General features: G+C 36.7%; 1 protein-coding gene and 1 long non-coding RNA gene across 2 annotated transcripts in view; both read left to right on the top strand.

Moving 5' to 3' along the window:
- LOC145635025 (uncharacterized) overlaps positions 1-10347 on the top strand; it is a 28536-nt gene extending 18189 nt beyond the window's left edge. Inside the window, exons 2-3 of the long non-coding RNA XR_014113744.1 lie at positions 2318-2427; positions 9853-10347. This is a non-coding gene — a long non-coding RNA (uncharacterized LOC145635025). The remainder of the gene's footprint in view (positions 1-2317; positions 2428-9852) is intronic.
- Positions 10348-15735: 5388 nt separating this feature from the next.
- LOC145637077 (F-box protein CPR1-like) lies at positions 15736-19263 on the top strand. Its single transcript, XM_081688590.1, has 3 exons — positions 15736-16904; positions 17544-17637; positions 18853-19263. Exons 1-2 carry the CDS (start codon positions 15736-15738, stop codon positions 17590-17592), a joined length of 1218 nt encoding a protein of 405 aa, XP_081544716.1. The 3' UTR covers positions 17593-17637; positions 18853-19263.
- The last annotated feature ends 3326 nt before the right edge of the window (positions 19264-22589 follow it).

The raw sequence follows: 22589 nt of genomic DNA, 5'->3' as shown, positions 1-22589 counted from the left end.
AGGAACACAACAAACATACTCAACAAAATACATAATCACCTCAGAAAGGATAAACAAATTAAGAGCTAAGTAAATCTTTAACAAAGGCAAAACAATTTATCCAACTGCACACATCCACGGGGAACAACACAACAAAAACCACAAATAGAAAAGGAAAAAAGAAGAACATACCTTGAGACATAGTTGGGGCAACTTTCTGCTCAGAATTAGAATCGTCCAAAGACTTGATCTGGATAACCGCCTCTGATTGCGTCAACTTGATGAAAGATCTCTCGTCCACACTCAACTCATACAACTTGTCTACCAGGGACGGAGATTGAGAACGTTGCTTCAATTTACTCACTGCAACCATCAAGCAAATAAGCCCAAATCAACAAAGAAGGAGAGCAGAACATAGGAGAATAAGAAAACAAAATACCTTCAGCCTCAACAGTGTCAATAAAAAAATCACAATCATCACCCAACGAGTCAATCCTCACAAAGAAGAACTTGTGATACCACTTCTTATCAAACGCCTTCTCCAAGTCAGTCACCAAAGGACCAACACCGTCCTTCAAACGAAGACCAACCCGACCCTTACCACTGGTCCTAATAGTGTAAGGATAACACAAGTCCCTTACATCAAGCTCTATACCCAATTTCGCACTTATCAAGTCCAAAATTTGCAAACCCCTCCAAGTTTGGGGCAGTAACTGACAAGGTGAAACCCTAACCCTAGAAAGAAATTGACGAACAAGAGCAGAAAAAGGGAAAGTAGGCCCAATTACAAAAGGGTACTCGAAGAAACACACCCAACCAGGGGCAGTCCAATCAGCCCTCTCCCTAGAAGATGGGATTTTCACCACAACCCCATCAGGGAATCACGCAATAGCAGCGATGTTCTGCACTTCCTCTTTCGTGATGGTAGAAGGATAGACATCCTTAGCAGGGAAGACATTCTGCGCCACCAAGTTAGGCTTTTTCACACCCTCATCCACCCCAGCAAACACCACTTTCACATGACCACCCATCGCAAAACAAAAAGAAAAACAACGAAGTAAAGAAACAGAGGAAACAGAGAGATAAGAGAAAATACCTGGTGAAAACCGAAATTGGGGCAAAGCAATGAAGTGATTAGACAAGAGCCTGCACACCCAATAAATACCAAAAAAAGAAATAAACCGCCACGAACGGTTATCGAGGAAGTTGCCTCAAAACTGCCATCACGTTTCCCATTTTGCTAACCGTTGAAGTAATTTCTGAAAATTTCAAAATCCTCCCAACGGCTTTTTAAGTAATTTTCACTTCCAAATACTTGAAAATAAAAATTAGGGGCAATTGTTGGGCGCGTATTACCACACGACCCATTACATCTAGGGCATCAATCCAAGACCAATAAGTCAGCAAGAATATGTAAAACGGCTTGATTGAAGTAAACAAGGAAATCAGCATCATACATATCAATCAAGGAGATACTTGCCAAAGATACACCTACAGAACAAGGAAGAAGATAAATCAAGAAGACCTTCCTCATTTCGAATATATTCTGAAGATATTTGTAAACCCTAGAGATCCCTAGGTATAAATAAGCATAATTAGACATTTTTAGCATTCATGTACACACGCATACACTTATATATAATAAAATTACTCTACTTTTATCTACGGAATTGCATCTCTACTGAACAAGGAGGCCTGTCCTTACTCAGTATTGTATCTCTAAACTCATCTTCTTTATATAATTGAATATTTATTGCCTACTAATTGATTACTTGTTGATTCATTATCGTTCTTAGTTATTTCATATGCTATTGGTAGAATGATTGTTATTACCCCTCAAACCTAGCAAATTCTTAAATGTCCTTATTGAGATTTGCCTAAACATACTATAGATATTGTCTTTGAAAGAGATGCATGTATATTTGACTGGATTATGCTTTGTTCGTTTATAACCCAATTGTAATTTCTTATATTAGGACTTATACTTACTCTGGCAGAATATAATGATGATCTCCATTAGAATTTATAAGTATAGAATGTAGATGACATTAGCATTCCCTGATCTCACCAAAGTAGATTAATATTTTATTTTCTGTATGTCACTTGAAGCTATAACCATTTGAAGATTACATATGGAGTATGTTCAAGAACTTTTTGTAATTTGATTTTGTGTGTGTTTTTGTGCCGTTTTTTGGTTTTAGATTTCAGAACAAGGTAGTTTTATACTATGTATTTGGTAAATTGTAATTTAATAATTTTTCTTCTAGAGAAATCATTTTGGAATACATTTTTATTTGGAAGTAATGAATGTTCTTAATCTCTCCCTTACTATCTTCAGAACTGTTGTTGAAAATATTTTGTCTACGGGGTTCAAGCTGAGGCTATGAAATATTTTCCCCCTATCGAAGACGCTACTACTGGGATGTGTTGTTCATGACTGTAACAGAAGTATGATGTCTTTGGTTGTAACTACTACATTGCTAGGTTCTCAAATCAAGCGGATTACAACTATGTCCTCACCCAAGGCCCTTGGCTTCTCGATGATAACTATCTCACCATTAGAAAATGGATTCCGAACTTTTTCCCGGATGATTCTCCAATTGAAGTCCTTACGGTGTGGGTTCGAATTCCTAATTTGCTTGTGGAATATTTTGATATCAATTTTTTGAATAAAATTGGTTCAAAGATTGGTAAAGTCTTAAGGGTGGATAAGACCACTGCTCAAGCTGAGAGAGGGCAATTCACACGGATTAGTGTTGAAATAGATCTCTCAAAGCCTCTTCTTTCAAAGTTCTGGCTAAAGGGCAAGATTTGGAGGGTGCAATATGAAGGTATTCGTATGGTGTGCTTCAAATGTGGGAAGCTTGGGCACGTTGAAGATGACTGCAAGCCACAAGAGGTTATGGTAGACAATCTGAATGTGAGAATCAAAGAAAATCCTCTGTTTAAATCTAATGAAAAACCAGAAGAAACAGAGGATTTTGGCTCATGGATGCTAGTTAAGAAACCGGTTCGAAAGTATGCTCCTCGTCAGCCTAAACCTCTTGGTCAAGGTGAGAAATCAACTAAGGACCCAGTGGCGCGTGGAGTTCAACAGAATAAGGGGGGAGTGCAGCAGATTGCTGAAAAATCTGGAGCAGGATCTAGATTTTCTGTTTTGGAAAATCAAGAAAATATGCAAGTTGATAATTTTGGGGATAAAAATAAGGAAATTGTAGATGCGGAAGATAATTCCCAAAATAATCAAGGAGATAAGGCAGGATTTTTTAATATTGGTCAGCAAAATTCAAAGAATCCTAATTTAATGGGATTATATGGGAGCAATAAAATAAAGTCAAACAAGGCTAACAAAAAAAAAGTCAATCCTCAAAAACCTGTTCCAAAGACGTACCTAGAGAAAAATAAATCTTTTTCACAAGATTTAAACACTCCACTTTCGGAAATTAATCCTAATATTCCAAATTTTTCCTCTGACTCACAATTAGCTAATTCACAAGGAAAGGAAAATAGTGAGTGTGTTGTGCAATCAAAGATTCAAAAGCCACCACAAGCTAATTCAGTGAATACACAAGCCATCGAGAAGTCACAAGAAGCCTTTGTAAGCCAAACTATCGACAGCTCCCATGTCTCTTCAACTTTCCCCAATCAAATTAATGATTCCCCCGGACAAAACCATATGTGTGGGGCACACCATGGAACAACCTTACATGGTCATAATGAACCCCCTGATTCACATATTGGAAATCAGGGTAGAATCTTGGATGCCACCGATCTCGAATCCACCGGATTTGGTGATGATGATGGGATTTCCCAGTGAAGTGAACCGCTTATTGCGATTAATCAGTCAAGCCTACATGACGACTTTACCTTCTATCCTAGTTTCTATGGAAGATAGATATCCGAATTTAGCTCCGAATATTTCACCAATTTCTTGTTTGGTGTGGAATGTACAGGGTGTGGGGGATCGTAATTTCATTACTATTCTTAAGGATCTTGTTCGAACCAATCAACCAGATGTTCTAGTTCTAGTAGAAACGCATATGGGGGGTGCTCAAGCTGAGAAAATTGCAACTATCGTTGGCTACTCTGGTCATTCAAGGGTTGATGCAGTGGGCTTTAGTGGCGGAATTTGGGTTTATTGGAGACCGGATAATGTGACGGTAGACCCAATTTCGAAGCACAAGCAATACATTACTATGGACGTGACTCGTGTGGGGGGTACTCCTTGGTATTTTACAGCGGTGTACGCAAGTCCGGATCCCTCCTAAAGACATGAATTATGGCAAGAATTAAGGGACTTTGCGATAACTCACAACAAGCCTTGGCTTATTGCGGGAGATTTCAATGACACGAGATTTCCTTCGGAACGAAATTCATCCTGTTGAGAGACAACAAGATGTTCTAGATTATTTAATGATTGGGTGGAAGAGATGGATTTGATTGAAGTCGAATTCATGGGTGCAGCGCATACTTGGAGCAGGGGAAACAGAGAAGAAACTAGAAGGAGCGCGCGCCTCGATAGGGCTTTGTGTAATGATCAGTGGGCTTTGATGTTTGATTAAGCTAAGGTAAAACACCTCCCAGCAGTGCATTCGGACCACTGTCCGATCTTTATTTCCCCTAATGGCTTCGTTCCTTTACAAGCTCTTCATCGTCCTTTTCGGTTCCAAGCCACATGGATGGCTCACGAAAATTTTAAAGAATTTGTGAACGAAAAATGGGACTCTAATGGACCTCTTATGTCATCCCTCTCTAAACTCTCTAAGGATTTACAATGCTGGAATCGAGATGTCTTCGGCAATGTATTCAAGCAGAAACGCACATTGATATCCAGAATTGAGGGAGTTCTGAGAAAACTTGCTGAGAAAACGGATAGAGGACTGATTAAACTGGAAGCTCGTTTGCGCAAAGAGCTTGATGAAGTTCTAGATAGAGAAGAGATTATTTGGTACCAAAAATCTCGAGTCGACTGGCTGAAAAATGGGGATAGAAACACCACATTTTTTCCACTTGAGTACAATCATTAGAAGGTGGAAAAATAAGATTAGTGCGCTAAAAAATGATAATGATGAGTGGCTTAGAGATAAACTGGAAATTCAAGAACATATTGTTCAGTATTTCTCAAAGCTATTCACAGAAGAGGAAGGGCCTACAGTTTTCTATGTCCCCCAAGACGTGTTTCCTGAACTATCTCCAGATCATTGGAGCATGTTGGTGAAGGCTTACTCCACTGTCGAAATTGAAGTGGTGATTAAAGAGATGGGTGCACTTAAAGCTCCGGGACCCGATGGTTTCCAAGCGCTTTTTTATCAAAAAAATTGGGAAATTGTCAAAAAACAGTGTACAACACTATTATGCCTATATTGGAGGGCAAGGGTATCCCGGAGAGGTTTAATGATACTCTTATCACCTTAATCCCAAAAATTGAAAATCCGCAATTAGCCTCACAATTCCGGCCGATTGGGCTTTGTAACGTGGCCTATAAGGTAGTCACAAAAGTCATTGTGAACCGGCTCAAGTCAGTCCTCCCTATCTTAATCTCGAACACGCAAGCTAGCTTTGTCCCGAGACGACAAATCACTGATAACATTATTATTGTGCAAGAGGTAATTCACACAATGAAAAGAAAGCAAGGAAAAAAAGGGTATATGGCCATTAAAATAGACTTTGAGAAAGCCTATGATAGACTTAGATGGTCGTTCATTAGGGATACTTTGATTCAAATGAACATCCCTATCACAATGATTGAAGTCATAATGGAGTGTATTACGTCGACCTCACTTCAAGTGCTTTGGAATGGTGAACCTTCTAGACGGTTTAAACCTAGTAGAGGAATCCGACAAGGTGATCCTCTCTCTCCCTACCTCTTTGTGATGTGCATGGAACGGTTCTATCAAGTAATTGAGGAGTTTATCATTAACAAACAATGGAAACTGATTTATGCTAGTAGAGATGGCCCTGCCCTTTCAAATCTATTTTTTGCGGATGATATAATACTATTTGTCGAGGCTAGTGTTGAGCAAGATAAGACTATCCATTGTTGCTTGGAGCGATTTTGTAGAGCCTCGGGTCAAAAAGTAAGTCTAACTAAATCACGGGTATATTTCTCGGCAAATATGGATGATGAGTCAAAGAATCTGATAAGTGAGGAACTTCAAATGCAAGCCACTGATGATCTTGGCATGTACCTTGGGATGCCAACTCTCACAAGTCGGGTTACCAAAGAAAATTTTAGCCATCTTTGTGAAAAAATAGATAGACGTCTCTCGGGAAGGAAGACAAAATATCTATCTTTGGCAGGGCGCATTACTCTTTCAAAGAGCACCCTTTCGACCATGGCATTCTATTCAATGCAATCAGCGAAGATTCCCATATCAGTTTGTGAGGAAATCGACAGAAAGACGCGAAGGTTTATATGGGGTGGTGATGAAGATAGAAAAAAAAACGCATCTGCTATCTTGGGAGGTCTTACAAAGACCAATCGAAAACGGAGGTGTGGGAATTTTTTCATCAAAACAAGCCAATGCAGCCTTTCTTACAAAACTTGGCTGGAGAATCCTTTCGGAGCCTAATGCTTTATGGTAGAGGGTGTTGAGAGCCAAATACTGTAAAGGTCGTTGTGACCTTGATATGTTTGAGCCAAAGATGGGTAGCTCGAATGTGTGGAGTGGTATAGCTGAAAACGCAAAGACCCTTAATGCTGGTACAAAAGTGGTTATAGGCAATGGTGAAAGAACCTTGTTTTGGGATCATAAATGGGCCACTAATGTGCCGTTAAGCGACCTTCTGCAGCAACCGCTTCCAATGGAAATTGCAGGGGCGACGGTTGGCGAAATGTGGGAAGAAGGGGTTGGGTGGAGATGGAATATCTTCTCCCCGTACCTGGATCAAAGCAGCTTGAAGAAAATTCAGAATTATGAATTTAGAACTGACCCTTCAATTGGAGACCTTGTGTATTGGAAAGATGGTGACAAAGGTAAATTCTCAATTAAATCGGCTGTGTGTATTATGAAGCATCATTCTGAAATTCTGGATGAGGATTGTTGGGACATTGTGTGGCATGCTCCGGTACAACAACGAATTAGAGCATTTTTGTGGTTGGCCTGTCACGACAGAGTTCTAGGCAATCTGAATTTATTTCGAAGACGCATGACCGACTCCCCCAAGTGCTATATCTGTGGAGTAGCTGAGGAAAGCACACTCCACATCATAAGAGATTGTGCTACAGCCAGAGTAATTTGGAGAAAGGTAGTAGATGACTCAATTATGCACAAATTTTTCCAAGGGGATCTTAAAGAATGGATTATGATAAATGCGAAGGAGGATTCAATTGAAGGAAAAGAGTCTTGGCCTACCTTCTTTGGAGTTGAGGTTTGGTGGATTTGGCGATGGCGAAATTGCTTTGTCTACAATCGAAGGGATGAGCTACCCATTGATGTTGATGCCTTCCTACAAATTAGATATGATGAAGCACGAAGAGCTATTTGGGATGAATTTGATGGTCCGAATTCAAAGAAAAGATACAAGATTCCAGCCAACATCACTTAGCACGCTCCTCCTTATGGCTGGTACGTATTGAACTGTGATGGGGCTGCCAAGGGTTGTCCTGGCCCAGCTGGTGGAGGAGGCATTATAAGAGATTACACTGGTAAATTAATCAAAGCTTTTGCAGCCAACTTTGGGTACAACATAGCGTTTAGAGCTGAATTTCTTGCTCTTGTTCGTGGGCTAGAAATTGCCATAAACTTACAAATTGATAAAATTGAGATTCAAATGGATAATTTGGCATGTATTCAAGCACTCCAGAGGCAGCAGGTGGCGTTTGGGGAAAATATTCACGACATAAGACAGTGTCTGAAGCTGATCAATGATGATAGATGGCAAGTAACAGTAGCACATGTGTATCGCGAAGGCAATAGAGCGGCGGATTGGTTGGCCAACTGCGGAGTCACTCTAGACTCTCAATTAGTTTTCTTTAATAATGCACCGGTGGGACTTAGTCGTATTTTAGATGAGGATATTAGGGGTGTGGCTTTACCTCGCTTCATTCCTCCTTAATTAGTTGGCTAGGCTAGTTATGTGTGCTTGTGTTTTTTGCTTTCTGTTATTTTGCTTCCTTTTCTTTGGATGGCCTGTCATCTTCATTCGAATCAAAAAAAAAAAAAAAAAAAAAACATAAGTATGATGTCTTCTTGCATGCATTAATATGAATTTCTCTTTGCGTGACTATACATTTATCATTTGTAATTAACTGTGTTATGTGTTATGCCCTTGAGTTTGGACATTGAAGCATTTGTATTCAATCACTCTGAATATTGAACTCTACAAGACTACAACCATAGATTTTTTATTTAAATTTTTTTATTTTTTATTTTTTTATTTTTTTAATAATAAAAGTTGCAAGCCTCCGCAACCTTAAATCCTTTTTTTTTTTTTTAAACAGTGTCTTTTAAAAAGTTGGGTTATTGACACTTTTATTTATGTTCTTGGGTCAAAAAGTGTTTGCAATTCAAATTTCCACAGATATTATCATATTGCTGATATAATCTCTTTACTGAAGAGTAATAGCCTGATTATTCTACTGAATTATGTTCTTTCTTCTCTGATTATTGTCAGATAATATAAACTCCTTGATTAGAGTGATTTCCATTGATCAATATTTATAGGGTTACAATGAGAAACCTAATCATATTAGGTAACTATAATATATGTACAGATATCAAAGATAATCTTATACAAAATATATCCTAAACTTAGGATAAGAATATTCTATGGATATTCTCTATCACACCCCCGCAGTCGGAGCGGGAGAAAATCGGATGCTCAAATTGGATCTGAATCACGCATCGAACGGTAAGGATAGTATAGTAACCCATGATCAAAAGAGAAGTAGTAGACGTGTGTTGGTGATGACGATGAGAAGCAACAACCACGACCTACGTATAGCAGAGATATGCGCTTTAATTTTAGGTCGAAGGAGAAGAGTCACGCATATACTTGGGCTAAGTTGCAGATCCAGAGAAGAAGAAGCTAAGGGATCAAACCATCATCGGGGAGAAGACGCTACACTACTACGTGAAATCACAATTGAAGAAAAACAAATAAAATTGCGCAAGAAAAGATTAAATCCCACCGCTTGAAATTAATCAATTCTCAAAAGAGAAACCAGGTAGCAAGAAGTAATACTCCACAAAGATTCCAAGTGCTGCAACAATAAAAGGAGCTAACTTGATAGCAAAAGAGATGTGCAAAAGTTGACCTTATTGTGATATACCACCACCAAAACAAAATCTATGTGATTATGTGTTAAAAAAAAAACCAATGAGGCAATGTAAGAATCATTGTTGGTCATGGGGAGGTGAAAATAGAGTACGACACATGGAGTAAGTTGGCAGATGTGGTTACTGCCAGTAGTGGGAGGCAGTAGTGTATGCGATTGCCAACAATGATGGAGGAGGCTTTCGCGATTGCTACTGTTGGTGGGAGGCGCAAGGTTACATAAAGATTCTAAAAAAAATTTTGAGAAAAGAAAAAAAAAATTATATGTGTGTTTGCGGAAGCATAAAAAACTTTGTATATCCCGCCGGTGGGTTTAATTTTCTAACCCACCGGCGGGGTGAGAATTTTTGTATATAATCCCAAGATCTAACCTAAACTGTGATACCATATCAGATAATATAAACTCCTTGATTAGAGTGATTTCCATTGATCAATATTTATAGGGTTACAATGAGAAACCTAATCATATTAGGTAACTATAAGATATGTACAGATATCAAAGATAATCTCATACAAAATATATCCTAAACTTAGGATAAGAATATTCTATGGATATTCTCTATCAATTATCTACATCTACTTGTAATTAATCAGCTTTCATGCCACAAATGAGCCTTCTTTGTGTGGATTTAACTGATAAAGAGAAGAAGAAAGCTCGAGAAAGAGCTAATTATGCATTGGACGACAGCCTTGGCAACTTGAGCTTCAAAATAAATCGCCTGGCACTGTACAAAACTGATACTGAAGATAAGTCGCTCAAATCACGGTAATAAGTGACGGAGTATGATCTTGATGAAGAATTTTAGCTTTTTGTGCATTTACCTTTTTTGCATGCTTGTTGAAACAGGCTGTTCAAAATAAGCTGTTTAGCGTGCTGCTTGCTCTTGCTGTTAGAAGAATCTCTTTACAGGTAGTTTGATCATATGGAAACCTATCAAGTTGTGAAGGCTTCTCTTGTTCTACAGTGATTGGTTTTGCGCTGTATTTGGTTTAAGCAGGATGTTGACTGACTGAGTTTTTTGCAACAATAAGTTTGGTCCAAATTCATTATTTCTAAAACCATGAGTTACTGGGATTAAAAAATTGCAGGTGTAACTGAGATATGCAAATGCTAGCACATCTCTGCCCTTTAATCCCAGAAAGTCCTGGCTTCATAATTTCTGAAACCATGGAGATATGTGTATCATATTGACTAGGCCAAGCTCATGGTTTAAGGCCTAAATTTTACAGATAATGAAATCATGCACTCATTCGGAGCATCATGTATAAACAAAACTAGGCTAAGCTACTATGTGATCATCATCTTCCTTTGTAAACAAGGAACAACAGATCTAATGAAAATTTGATTGTTTCATCTTGGCTCCTAAGTTATTAGGCTAAGCTCTTAATGAGTGAGGGGCAGAGGAGGTCGAGGAATCCCCAACCCCAAAATGATATGGTGAAAATGGAAAACATTGAGAGTGTGATTATAAAAAAAATTCAAAATATAAGAATATATTAAATGAGCCGTTTATTTATTTATTTATTTATTTTTTTGAAGACTTTGAGCTGTTCATAATAATCTATTGTATTAACCATTACTAAAACAGAGGTTGCTAACATCACCATTGCCCACGTGTCGCTTTCTCAATAAAAAATTTCCGCCTAAATGCAATGATGATGTCACCTTTTTTTTTTTTTTTTTTTTTTTGTAGAGCTATCATATTTAACATTTTTAAAATTTCAATATTGGAAGCGTCTACATTACAATTAAAACATATCAATTTATCATTGGAAATTGAAACAATTTTTATTAGCACACTAATAAATGTAGGGGTGTCCATTATTCAGATAAAAGACCGAAATCCAATCCAATCCAAACCGAATTATTAATTCGGATCGAATCCAAACTTTAAATCGGATCGGATCGGATTGAAATTTTTTGAAAATTCGGATTTTCAAATCGGATCGGATTGACCTTGTTCGGATCCAAAAAACCAAATTAACCGAAATATAAAACCACACTTTTACAAATAAGGATACATTATATTAATCATTTAAATTTGTTTTGATAATTATATAAACTATGAAAAATTATGTTTTTAATATTTGTATTAATCATGAGGAACTATGTATTTAAAACTAGGCTTTTCATAATTGCATTTTTATTTTTATAATCACTAAGTCCCTAAAAAATTTGCGATGTATTTTAATTCGGATTTTCGGATCAGATCCAAATAACCGAATTTTATTTCGGATTGGATTCATGAGAAATTCGGATCGAATTGGATTTAAAAATCAAAAACCAAATTTTATTTCGGATCGGATTGGATTGGATTTGGCCTAAATCCAAACCGAAAATCAAATAGACACCCCTAAATAAATGACCCCTACATTGAACTATAAATTAGACAAAGTTGAACAGATACTATATAATAATTTTGATTAAAAGGAAATTTTGCAAAAAACCACCCTTTAAATCTCGTTTTTTGCAAATAACCACCTTATAAAAAATATGTTGCTAAAAGCCACCATTTTTCAAAAAAATGTTGCAAGTTAACACCTGATGCCGGAAAATGACTATTTAACCCTTGCTCCGGCGTTGACTTAGTCACGTGCCAACCACGTGACATGTAATTAATCCCTAATCCTCCCTTTTTCTTTTCTTTTTTTTCTCCTTTCTATTTCGATTTCCCTCTTTCTCCTCCCCAGCTCCTCTTTCTTTCTCATCTTCCTTGCATCTCTGTTCCTCTTCTCCATTGTTCATCATTGCTACTGCCTTCTTCACAATTCAACTGGTAAGGTTTTTTTTTCTTCCCTTTCTTCTCTTTCTCTGTGTTCTTTATTCCTCTATGGTGATTGAATTCGAATTGTTTTTACGAATTCCAGAATTTAGGGTTTGCTAATTTCCTTCTAAATTTGGTACTTCTAGGTCTACTGTCTCAACCTCCACTAAACAAAAAGTGTGGGTGTGGCGTCCCAAATGCTAGATTGAATAACAAGAAAAGTGTGGGTGTGGCGTCCCAAATGCTAGATTGAATAACAAGATCCAAAGGGGTTGGTTTGGGACCTTTGGGTAAATAAGATTAGTGTTGTATAACAAGATCAAATTAAAGCGAAAAATGATGTTATATTGAAAGGGTATTTTATGATTTTCTAGGCATTTGGTTGAATTATGATGTACTGAAATTGATTTACTACATGTGGGTTACTGCATTTTGCCGCCACAAATTCAATTGGGGTTTTATTTTCATGATTGTAGCTTTTACAGAGATTAAACCTTTTGATCTTAATCAACGGAGATGAGTGAAAATAGACGATGAGTTTTTTTTTTTTTTTTTTTTTTTTTTTACGGGATTACCCAATAAGGCAGCAACTATTTCAACCACGTACAACCATTGTCGAGTAGAAGTAAGGAAGAAAGAGAAAGAAAGAGGAGTAGGGGAAGAGAAAGAGGGAAATCGAAAGAGGGGAAAAAAAGAAGAGGGGGGAATTAGGGATTAATTACATGTCATGTGCTTGGCACGTGACTGGGTCAACGCCGGAGCAAAGGTCAAATACTCACTTTCCGGCATTAGGTGTTAACTTGCAACATTTTTCTGAAAAATGGTGGCTTTTTGCAACATATTTTTTATAAGGTGGTTATTTGCAAAAACAGAGATTTAAAAGGTGGTTTTATGCAAATTTTCCTAATAAAGATTAAAATTACAAAATATATGTAATTCTTATTCATATTCATGTATAATAGCGATTTATTTTTGAAGTGTACAAATTAAAAATAAGCTTTATATAAACCGTACATCGCACGGGTGATAAATCACATTTATATAGGATTTATAGGCACGTTTATGCTAAGTTTATAGTTGCTTTTTAGGTCTTTTAGTCGCTTTTTAGGTCGTAAATACATAAGTTGTTTGTTTGGAAACTAGACTTAAAGAGCTTTCCAATGATAGGTCACACGCCCCAAGAAGCCTTCTAGAACAGAAGTTATAGGCGTTTGAATCCAAGTGATGCTGTCAGCCACCCGCGGGATAATTGCTGCGCCCCTGTCCCGCGACCACTCGACACCAGCAGGTGCTGCTGCCAGGCCGCGGCCACCAGCCTGCGCCCGCAGGTCTGGTCGAGCAGCCTTGAAGCCTCGAGTAGCTTTTTCATTCACATCGTCGTCACAAGTCTTCGGGCCACGTCATCTTCTATCGTCCACTAATAATTCAACTTATGTATTTATTATTTTCTTATTTCTTTTCTTTATTTATTTTTAGATTAGTCTTAGGATAATATAAATACTCAAGGGATAATTATTTTCCCTTATGCCTTTTATTACTTTTTATTTTACGTTCTTTTTAGTTTTCTCTCTTAAACCCTAGTTTCTCATGGCATCTCCATGGATTCTTCCATGGATGATTCTTGGGTTTACTATTTTAATTCATTGAGGTATTTTATTTCTATTTTCTTGCTTTTAATTATGTTTTATTCCTTAGATCTAGTTTTTATAATTTCTTCCATGTTTGAGTAGTTTTATTTCTAGGGTTTGGGAATCCATGTTTATATTATGAATCTTGATTGATAATTTTAATATTTTGATTATTGATTTCTCTAATTGATAGTGTTTTATTGTTAATCTTGCAACCTGATCAATTGTATGATTAATTCATGTTAATAAGAGTTTGAATCGAAAGATCTTACTTTTAGAGGCTTACCTACAATTAGCAATTCTGATTATGTTAGCGACCGAACTACATATGTTGAATTGAGAGCGTTAAGACCCGACTGTAGGCTTAGCAATTGCTCTAGATAATTGATTGATTGAATTGTTATTGATATTTGATAGATTTAGAACTATAAACATGGTGAACCATAGCCCTAGGTCTTTTTATTAATTATTTTTTTCCCTCTTTTAATTTAGACTATATTTTCATCCCAATTTCGCGACATAGTTTAGTTTCTCCATACCTTGAAAGCTAGATTGAATAGTCATCTCTTTGTGGATTCGACCCTACTTACTCTACTACATTGTTAGTTGGTTTTGTTAGGAATTTATTTTTGACAGGTGTACGACAACCTATCAACGGGTTCTAATCTAGTTTAAAATATGAGTAGGAATTCAACTTGATAATATTTGGTATATAAACACAATTAGGGCCTGTTCCGATTGACTGAACTCAGCTGAATTGAACTGAACTTATTAATTAGTGATTTCTAACTACGAATTAGTGATCTTTGATTATTTATTGATTATTTATTACTATACATATGTGTATATACAAATGTACATATTATTATTATTATTATTATTATTATTATTATTATTATTATTATTATTATTATTATTATTATTATTATTAATTTTGATTATTATTATTATTACTATTATTTATTGATTATTATTATTATTATTATTATTATTATTATTATTTATTGATGATTATTATTATTATTTATTGATTTTTATTATTAGTATTATTATTTCAATTATTATTGTTATTATTATTATTATTATTATTATTATTATTATTATTATTATTATTATTATTATTATTATTATTATTATTATTTATTGATGATTATTATTATTATTATTTATTACTTATTGATTATTATTATTATTATTGTTAATATTATTATTATTATTATTGTTGTTGTTGTTGTTGTTGTTGTTGTTGTTGTTGTTGTTGTTGTCGTCGTCGTTGTAATAAAAGCTTAAAAGAATGAAATTTGGCTTTATATCATTAGCAATATCATTAGACGTAAATTAAGAGCTGAACTGAACTGAACTGAACTGAATTTCAGCGGAAGAGAACAAGCCCTTAACCTAGTTTAAAATATGAGTAGGAATTCAACTTGATAATATTTGGTATATAGTTTATGAAAAAAATTTAATTTTTTTTAAAAAAAAAACGATACTTGAATGTTACACATTAAAACAAATTTAATTGTGTTTATATTGATGAGGATTTCTTTGTTAATTTGTTAATGGTTGACCCTAAAATCAAGGGTAGGCTTATATATTAGGGGACAGATTTAATGTAATTATGTTGATTTTTGTATGTTGGAGCCCTTATAGAATTGTGTTTCTCTAATTTTAGTTAATTATTCCGGGTTAGTTACTACTCCGTAATATGAGAAACTGAGAACTGAGAAGTAAAGGTGGATTCGTGTACGGAATAGTTCCCCAAAGTCAAGTAGTCAACGCTACCGATTGGAATTTTTTTTTTTTTTAGGGGGATCTATTGGAAGTTGTCTACTTTTTTTCTTTTTTTTTTTTTTTTTTTTTTGGCAATGAAGTTGTCTACGTTTTTAAATAGACAAAAACAGGCTTGTCAAAAAAAAAAAAAAAAAAAAACAAAATCAGTATTCTTCAGTCCAACTTTGACTTTTTAGTCTACCACAACCTTCCATTCCCAACCATCAACTTCACTACATTAATTTCAATTCACATTTCACATATACTGCTATAACTGCGCGCTCATAAACCCAAAATCTTTAGCTGAAGCAACAATGGCGGAATTCCCCACTGATTTACTCACCGAAATACTCTCACGACTACCCGTCAAATCACTTCTCCGATGTCAACTCGTCTGCAAATCCTGGAATTCCTTAATCAAAACCCCCATTTTCATCAAAATCCACCTCAAAAAATCCCTCATTTTTAACTCCGACCATCATCTCCTCCTCTTCTACCCGACTTTCCACTTTTCCGAACTCGACCTCGACCCCCACCATATTCGCCTCTCTTTCTCGGAGCTCAACCACCCTCTCAAACCCCACAAAGGTGTCCAATTAATCGGCTCCTGCAACGGCGTCGTTTGCATCTCCACAGTCTCCAAAACCAGAGTTGTCTTGTACAATCCTCTCACAAATTCGCATCTTAAACTTCCCTCCGTCGCAATTACAGCTCATGATCCTAACAAGATGGTTCTAGGGTTCGGATACGATAGCAGCAGCAACAGTTATAAAGTTCTGAGGATTGTTCAGGGGGTTGGATTACTTGATAATACCACTAATAAAGCTGAAGTCTATAGTTATAATGATAATTCCTGGAGATGTATCGAAGGAATTCCGTACTATCTTTATTATGGCTATTATCATGGTGTTCTTGTTAATGAGGGTTTACATTATGTTGTTACTCAAGAGTCGCATTCTGAGTCTATGTTTATTGCTAGATTTGATCTTGCGACTGAGAGTTTCTCGCTTATCGAATGCCCGAATTATAATGAGAATCTTATGAGTTTTTTTAGTTCAACGTTTTTATTGATTGAGCTAGGTGGGTGTTTATGTCTGATGATTAATTCGTGTCGCTTCAATGGTAATTTGTTGGATGAATTTGATAATAGGGTGCTTGTAAATGCTGAATTGTGGGTAATGAAAGAGTATGGAGACAAAGAGTCTTGGGTTAAGTTGCTTTGTATTTCACAGCCGAAGATTGTTGGGATTCGTAAATGTGCTAGGGCTCTTGTTTACTCGAAAGATGGTAGACGAGTTTTGATTGAGATAGACGGTTTGGAGTATGGTTGGTACGATTTGGAGTTAAAACATGTTGAAAGAATTGCAGCTCATGGGCTACCTACTGAAGGTTTCACAACAATTACTTTGTTGGGCAGCCTTGTTTTGCTTGAAGATAAGGTGATTATTGAAAGGAAAACCTTGCCGAGGAATAACAAGTTGAAGTAAGCAGGCTGTTTAATAAATATGCAATTTTATTTCTCTGTTTTTTCAATTGCTTATTCTGGATTGTTGCGTGATTTGTTTGGTTCATGTTTGCTACGCAGGGGAATTACTATAGACTTATAGGAATGTACCTTAATATTGTGTTTAAAAGTGATGCCTTTAGCTCAATTCTTTGCCAAGTGATAGTCGTAGTATATTTGAGTGGATTATGTTTAGTTCATTATAACCTTGTTGTAATTTGCAATCTAGTACATTTCGATTTCTTATTAGGACTTATATGTGCTATGGTGTAATATAATTATATTCTCCATTATAATTTAGAAGTATAGAAAGTAGATGACATTATTGTACATTCCCCCATCTCATCATAGTAATTTAATTTTATTTCTTGAAGCTATAATCATTTGAAGGTTTAATATGGAGTATGTTCAGAAATCTTTTATAATTTGATTTTGTGTGTGTTTTTCTCCAATCATTAGAATTTAGTATGGGGAAGTTTAAAATCTTTTTATTGTACATTCCCTCATCTGACCATAGTACTTTTGTAATTTTGCTTCTAGAGAAACTATTTTATCATTTTGGAATACAATTTTTATGCAAGTAACGAATGTTCTGAATCTCTCCCTTATTTTCTTCAGAACTGTTGTTGATAAATTTCTGTCTAAGGGGTTCAAGCTGAGGCTATGAACCTATCAAAGACGCTACTGCTGGGACTTTGTTTATGACTTTAATGTAAGTATGATGTCTTCTCGCACGTATTGATTTGAATTCTCTTTGCTTGACTACTTCATTATCATTTGAAATCAACTGTATGTGTTATGTCCTTAAGTTTGAAAAGAATAATACGACTTTTTGGACTAATGTTGGCTGAATGTTAAACACAGAATCTGAATTTTATCTTTTTTATCGACCTATTTATAAAGAATGTGTATTCATGGGCCAGCCAAACATAGACCTTTAGCCTTTTTATTTATAAAGATGATCAAATAATCTTTCTTTGGTGCTTCTTTTAGAAATATTGCAATTGGCTAATGCTTATGAGTTCCAAGGAACCCTTTCTGTCCTCCTTTCCTTGGGCTTGGTGCAGGGCAGGACGATAATTTGGCTTAATTTGCAGAAAATTGTAAAAGGCTTTGGTACTTAATTTTATTTAAATGATTCTTAGTTGCTCAGTATGTTAAATTGATGTATTAATCAAGGTATGAGACCATTCTCTTTTAATAAATTCAAATATGTTCTAATACGGGTTAAGTAATGCTGTGCACAATTCAATTTACAACTAATATTAGTTCGCATAAGGTAAATAGAATGCATCCAAAAGATTTATTTGTATATTGAAAGCATATTTGAAGTACCTGCGAATGTAAGGGACAAACAAAGCATCACAGCACATCCAACTTATCAGAAAATTTAAATAGAATGACTTCACTGCAAATTTATATAATACCTTACCAAATTTTTAATTGTCCACTTGTAATGAAGAATTTGAGTTGAAAATGTGTGAATCATATCTTGTAATAGGGTGGATATTTCTTAATGCATCTTGATTTTAATGGTTTCAACATTTTTTTATTTTTTTTTATTTTTATTTTTTTTACTGAAGCTAGTGATCATTGATCATGAGTTTCTGTCATTGCCAAATTCATTTTGAATGCTGCATAGATTCATTCAGAATATCACTGGGACTTTGTTAGACTTTCTTACATTATCATGAATCTGCACCTCTAGAAATCCTTTTGTTAATGAAACCTTTGCAAATATAAAATCCTTATTTTAATTTTTTTTTTTTTTTTTTTTTTTTTTAATTTGTGTTCCGTTAAGCAGAAGTAGCTTCATAAAAGTTGAAAAATTTGACACTTCTATTCTCTTTCTTGGATTAGTCAGTAGTTGAAGTTCTAATTTAATACTGAATCAAGTTCTCTCTTCTCCGGTTATCTCTCTTCTTAGCTTACAAGCCACTATGCACATCTAACTGATGAAGAGGAGTAGAAAGCTCAAGAGAGGCCTTGGCAACTTGAGCTTCAAACTTTATAAAATTGATACGGAAGATAAGATGATCTTGATGAAGAAAAAGTGATGGAATATGATCTTGATGAAGAAGTTTAGCTTTTTGTGCATGCTAGTTGAAAAAAGCTGTTCACCTTGGTGCTTGCTCTTGTTGTTAGAAGAAGACATACAGGTAGTTTGATCATATGGAAACCCATCAAGTTGTGAAGGCTTCCCTTGTTCAGTTGTTCTACTGTGTTTGGTTTTATACTGTCTTTGGTGTAAGTAGGATGTTGACTGACTACTGACTTGTAGTTGTAACAATAAGTTTGATCCAAATTCATTATTTCCATCATTTTGTGCTGAAGAAAATGCAGGCTTATAACTGAGTTATGCAAACGCTCGGTCGCTAGCATATCTTAGGCCCACTAATCCCAGAAAGTCCAGGCTTTTTTTTTTTCTTTTAATCTGTATGATGAATTTGAGTTGTAATGGGGAGGGGAGAGAAAATTGGTCGGGGTGGAGATGGAGAGAGCCTAAAAAAGGAAAGGTGTGGTCGGTGTTTAGGGGGAGTGTGGTCGGTGGTGGGGGGAAGGGGTCGACAGGGGGCTAGTCGGTGCGAGGGGAGAGAGGAAATTGGACTAGGGTGGAAACGTGGCTAACGGGGGCTTCTCTGTGGTATGGGGATTTTAATTGTTTTTATTAATAAATTTACCCTAAATTAAAGCCTCTTTTTCTTTATTATGTGAGTAATAAATGTTAGAAATAACTTTAATATTAAGGGACGGAAGGAGTATTAAATAAAAAATTACTTAATTATAATTAAATTTTTAAAAAGAACCACTCGTATTTTGACAATTAGCATAATTGACTCAAATAGCCGATTACCTCTAAATCCAACAGGTTACGACTCATTTTGGGATAATATCATATAAAGGCTGACTTATTTTAAATTAGTCCAATATTAACTTATTTTTAGTCAATCGCGCAAAGGTTGGCATATTCTTGACAAAATTTTCTTTCAAATTTTACGTGTTTTAGGTACTACATACTGATAAAATACATGTTAATATGCCATATTAACATGGATTGTTTATATGGGGACGAGATGGTTAATTCGTATGCTTTAGTAAGGATACAAACGTCAACACAAAGTTTGGCAGATAAATGTAGACTAACATCGTCAATCTTGAGTTGTTGACACTCCAAGACTAACTATTTTGTAACCCTGATCACATTTTTCAACACTGTTTTGGGGTTTTTTGTACGTACCCGAATGGAGGGTGTGTACGTCCCTCGGGAGACAGACCTGCACTGCAACACTCGAACGGCCCGATCACCTGCAAAACAACGGACCTCGGGGGGGGGGGGGGGGGGGGGCGGAGGTCCGCCTCCGACGATCAAGTCAGTGACCGAAATAATGTATTTTAGAGAGAGAAAGTAGAGAGAAAGGAGAGTAAATGTGGGGGGCATTGCCCTTGGAGAGAGAATTCGATCCCCTGAAACTGATGTAATGATCAGTATTTATAGAGTATTGGGATATGTGCCTCTTAGGTTATTTAACCTAGTAGATTGGCTTCCCACCGTTTTACGGTTTCTAGGGTTGTGGGCTTAAAGCCCATTTTCACCCTTCTATCATTGAGTGACACGTGTCATGCTCTAATTGGCTCTTTGAGCGCCGAGCTTGCGGACACGTGTCAAGGTGGCATTGGTCCACATATAGGGGGTATTTTTTACCCCCAAACATTAGCCCCTCGGAAGGGGTAAATTCTTTTTCAAGAGGAATTACTCCTTTCGAAATCAAGGCTTTATTTTCCGCTTGTTCAAAAGCTCTATGGGCGGCATATGTCTAGTTCAATAAAAGAGAGATTTGATTAACTTGGAAAATTTGATACCTTAAATGGTATGATATTTTCTAAGTTAATCAATCATAATAATGATTGCCGCCTGAACTAGACAGATGACGACTTGTATTTCTTTTAGCCCCACTATGGTGGTCATATGACCTTTGGGTGACTTAGAATATTTTTGAGACGTTTGACATCCCATAAGGCAGGAGGCAAATGGCCGCCTGATAGGGCAGGAGGCAAATGGCCGCCTGGGGGCAGGAGGCAAGTGGCCGCCTGACTCTTCATAGTGCATGAGGCAAATGGCCGCCTGGGGTGTTTGTAATCCAATTATACTCTCAATGTCCTTCTACCCCATTGGGAGGACTTGTATAATTTCGGAAGGTAATCTAGGTTAGAACTTTGGTCGATCACCGGCTGATGTCTTTTGGACATTCGGTTCCCGAAGACTTGGTCGTTCTTTAGATTACCCAGGTCAGGCGACTATGAGTTGACCAATGAGGTCGTTCAATTTTTTCCGCCTGCATGCGTACGTAAAGCAAACGATAGAGTGCTTTCTGCGACGATTGCACCCGGAGGGGTGTCGCCGGACGCCATATTTTACATTGGAGCAGACGAATTTACCAAAATGTATAACCATCCGGCCATTAGCCTTATGTCTTTTTCAAGACGGTTGTATAGCCATTGCACAACTCTTTTTTCCCCAATGGGAGAGTCTGTGCAATTTTGGAATGAAAAGCCTAAGTAAGAACTTCGGCCGGTCACCGACTGATGTCTTAGGACATCCGGTGTTCCGAAAACTTAGTCGTTCTTTAGACTGTTCTGGTCAGACGGCTATGAGTTGACCAATTTGGTCGTTCAATCTTTGTCGTCTGCATAGGTACATAGAGCAAGCAAGTAGGCTGCTCTCTGCGACGATCGCACCCAGAGGGGTGTCGCCGGACGCCATTGTCCATGTTGGGACATGCGATTTTATGAAAAAAGCAACCATCCGGCCATTGGCCTCTGGTCTAGGTTGAGACCGGCTGTATAACCACTAAGCGGTTTTGTGCCTAGTTTAGTTATATGACCATTGGCCGCATGTCACTCGGACGTTGAATTCGCTACCAAGTTTCAAACTTAGTTTATTTTCCGGCCATTGGCCTCACGTCACTTGGACGTTAGTTTAGCTACTAAGTTTCAAACTTAGTTTATAATCCGGCCATTGGCCTCACGTCACTTGGACGTTAGTTTAGCTACTAAGTTTCAAACTTAGTTTATAACCGGCCATTGGCCTCACGTCACTTGGACGTTAGTTTAGCTACTAAGTTTCAAACTTAGTTTAATATCCAGCCATTGGTCTCACGTCACTTGGACGTTAGTTTAGCTACTAAGTTTCAAACTTAGTTTAATATTGGAGTTTGGACGGTCCGTCAGATTATATTGAAATTCAGTCAATGAATCAATAATAACAATTATTATAATAACAATAATAATGAAGACTATCATGACTATCTTAATGCATTAATATCATTGGAGGGAATCAAATCAAGTTATATTGTTACCTCCATTATTCAACCGGAATTAATTGATGAACAAAGCAATCACTGCAACCGGACTTAACGAAGAACAAAGCATCCCACAGCCAAGCATATTTGACGAGCAATTGAGTCTTGGCAACTGGGATAAATTGGCGAGGAAAGCTACTCCTACAACCAGATATAATTGATGAGCATTTAAGCCATAGCAATCGGTTAACCGAGGCAGGAAACAGCCCCTGCTGCCACCGTTCACAGCTCCGACCGACTGCCACCATTGATAACCACCACTAGCTGACACTATTGGAGAAAAACTGCCCCATGCCGCCTGCAT

This window comes from Chenopodium album, chromosome 6, assembly GCF_948465745.1.
Source record: "Chenopodium album chromosome 6, dcCheAlbu1.1, whole genome shotgun sequence".
Taxonomy (NCBI): domain Eukaryota; kingdom Viridiplantae; phylum Streptophyta; class Magnoliopsida; order Caryophyllales; family Amaranthaceae; genus Chenopodium; species Chenopodium album.
The sequence above is the reverse complement of the archived record's forward strand: the minus strand, read 5'-3'. Positions and strand labels throughout refer to the sequence as shown.

Coding starts and splice junctions, on each gene's coding strand:
- LOC145637077 (XM_081688590.1), top strand. CDS start 15,736: ATGGCGGAATTCCCCACTGATTTACTCACCGAAATACTCTCACGACTA. Junction 16,905..17,543: donor CCGAGGAATAACAAGTTGAA/GTAAGCAGGCTG, acceptor TATTTTCTTCAG/AACTGTTGTTGATAAATTTC.